Source organism: Cyprinodon variegatus, unplaced genomic scaffold, assembly GCF_000732505.1.
Source record: "Cyprinodon variegatus isolate N-32 unplaced genomic scaffold, C_variegatus-1.0 Scaffold506, whole genome shotgun sequence".
NCBI lineage: Eukaryota > Metazoa > Chordata > Actinopteri > Cyprinodontiformes > Cyprinodontidae > Cyprinodon > Cyprinodon variegatus.
Window position 1 is genome coordinate 112,230 of NW_015150959.1, and position 2,995 is coordinate 115,224.

At 42.0% G+C, this 2,995-nt stretch overlaps 1 protein-coding gene across 1 annotated transcript in view; it reads right to left on the reverse strand.

Annotated features, from left to right (window-relative positions):
* Positions 1-2,995, reverse strand: part of hsf2 (heat shock transcription factor 2) — a 22,116-nt gene that overhangs the window by 4,843 nt on the left and 14,278 nt on the right. Inside the window, exons 8-10 of the mRNA XM_015390637.1 lie at positions 1,924-2,036; positions 1,220-1,468; positions 144-246 (exon numbers count right to left, since the gene is read on the reverse strand). Coding sequence (XP_015246123.1) covers positions 144-246; positions 1,220-1,468; positions 1,924-2,036 — 465 coding nt within the window. The remainder of the gene's footprint in view (positions 1-143; positions 247-1,219; positions 1,469-1,923; positions 2,037-2,995) is intronic.

Below are 2,995 nucleotides of genomic sequence, written 5' to 3' on the forward strand. Positions count from 1 at the left end.
CATTAACTACCAATAACTAAGAACAGATGATCAATAACAACCACTATCAGTATTCTAACAGGCCATTGCCGACACTGTTCCATGTACGTTAGCTCCCTGTTCCAGGTGGCGCTGTGGGTGCAGTGAGGGCTGGGTGCCGGTACCTCTGCAGCTTCATAATCCAGACCGTGCTGCTTCTCAAACAGCATGGCCTGGAAGTCCTCCAGACTGCAATCTATGCTGTCCAGATAGTCCATGAGCTCCACCCTGGTGAGACACACAGAAATAAAGCTCCGTCAAGCAAGTTCAGGCATCCCATGAATGGGGATCTCTACTTAGAGGACAGCATTGGAGGAGAGAACCCTGGTGGCTCCTGCTTCTCCAGGAGCATCCATCCAGTATTATAAGCCCAAAGGTTTTCCTCACAGATATGAGAGGTTATCCTCGGTATAGCAGGTTTCCTCTGCTGTATAGGAGCTGAGGATTATGGGTAATTACCAACTTCTGGAAATGTTGGCTGTGTTCGAACGTCCACCCTAATCACTAAATAGGGCACTATATGGTGATTACTCCATTTTAGATGAGTGTCTGAATGGATGACAGAGTAGTGGAGTGGAAATTTCCCACAATGCACCTTGAAAAGTAGTAATCATCAACAGTCACTAGATAAGCAGATATTTCCCAGAATGCTTTGTGAGCAGGCTCTTCTCCCAAATGGAGCTAACTTTTCAGCTTTGGATTTAAACCCAAACCTAGTCTTTTTTGAGTTTTATTTTTCCTTTCATGTTAACATAATGGTATATAGTGCTTCATCTAAAAGAAAGAAATAACTAAAATGCAGATAAACATGGTTTAATCATAGTTTTCCAGAGAGGAGGGATGGCCTAGTGCAGAGGTGTAACACTGAAAGGGCCGTGAAAGGGCCTGTGGCTGCAGGTTTCTTTCCAACCAAGCAATAGCTCACCAGACTCCAGTCATCTAATCAAGTTGTTTGTTGTTTGTTAATTATTTTTGACACTCTCAAATGAAAGTTTTTTTTTCAATTTTTGAACACCTTTTGTCCTTATTTATGGACTGCTGTTCTGAAGAACCTGCTCTGCATTTAAAAGGGTTGTTCCATTATTCTACGTATCTACTGATGCTCCCCTCCCCCAAACACCTCTATCACATCCAGCTATCTGCTTCTTTGTCGATGAAGAGAGGTTCTGTTCAATAACTAACTGTTCAGGTTGACTCTTACTTGCCAAGCAGGCTGATGTTTTGTGAAATTGCTCCATTCTCATTCATCATGGAGTCCATCATCTTCACTGGATCCTCAGCCCTCAGAGCAGAGGGAGCATTCAGCTGAAGAGCACTGCTGCTTCTCTGCTTCACAGCTGCTGCTCCACCCTCTACCTGCTGGACGTCCTCCTTGCAGGTAGAGCTGACCTCCATCTGTGCTGGTAGATCTCCAGAGCTGTTCATTTCTACCTCCACTATTTCTATATCACTAAAAAAAGACACAAAACAAAGCTAACAGTAAGTTCACTGATTCCAGTGAAAAGTATTTAGACCTTTTAATTGTTTTTTAATCTGTTCTTTGCTGCCTTTTGCTAAAATCAATAAAGTTCATTTTATTTCTCATTAACATACACTCCACATCCCATCTTGACAGAAAAAAATCCCAGAAAATTAGAAACTTTTGCAAATATATAAAAAATAAAAACAGGAATATCAAATGGTCATAACTAGTGTGGCACCGATAGCGATACCAGTACAGGGCGGGGCCCCGATTCAGCACTAAAATGGTGGTATCGGTATCGGCCAGTACCAACAAATAGGGCAGCAATACCATTTTGAGACCCTTTGTTACCCTGTGATGGACTGTCAACAATACCCCCCCTCTTAAAGTCTCCTCCTGCAACTACGAACAGCTCCAAAGCAGAGCGTGTTAGAGCAGCTCACCTGTCCTGAGAAGATTCCATCTCTGAGCTCGCGTCTTCATCGTTTTTAGTCAGGTCGTAGACAGTCACATCATCATCAGAGCGCTTCACCTGGTGCAGACTGCTGACAGACGTCTAAACGGAGCAAAGAAACAGGACAATGGAACCAGAAGCAACTTTTCTACACCATAGAAGAAGATCTCATGGCGGCTCCTAATAGAGCTGACGCCAATGTTCTGTATGCACCTCAGAAAAACCTCAGAACCAAACAGAACCGAACCGTTGCTGAAGCTTTGGGGCTCGAGCTGAAACTATTAATTAGATTAATCAGGATTAATCGATAATTAAAATAATCTTCAATTAATTCAGTAATGGATTAGTTAGTTGGAGTATAGAGACGCTAAACCTGCCTTTAGCTGTCAGAGGGACCCATCTTGAGAATCAACTACACAACGATTGTTAAAAAAATAAGTAAACAATTTGCATTTAGGATAAAAATAAAAAAACTGGTGTTCAGGTGCGGCAGACCGGGGTTCGAATCCAGCCTGTGGCCCTTTGCCGCACGTCTCTCCTTCCCTGTCAGCCTGCTGTCGAAAAAACAAACCACTAGTGCCGCTAAAAAAAACAAAACAAAAAAAAGATAAAAAAAACTTTTCCGTCTGTCAATAAGCTCTATCCAGAACAAGTTTTAGTTTCATATGGTTAAATTTTGTACAAAATCTTCTTTAAGGAATCTTTGGCTATCCAATTATTAATTAAGTGAAAAAATAATAAACAGATTGATCAAATAGAAAAATAATGGTTAATTTCAGAGGAGAGGAGAGACGAACACAGTCACATTATCACGCCACTAGCAGGACCATCCCCAGTCGTCATAATAACAAGCTGTTAAACCTTAACGGCCATTAGTGTCGTCATTCTTCAGGTTCTCTGTTAACTGCGTAACCCAGTCCACTCAACACGGCAGAAAACCCCCCTGGCAAGAAACAATATGAAAACGCACAGCAATTAAGCTGCTCGTTATGGGGCCAAAATGGTAGCTTTAATATTTGCAAATGTGTGTGGAGAGTTGTGTGTCTGTATCTCGATTTGTG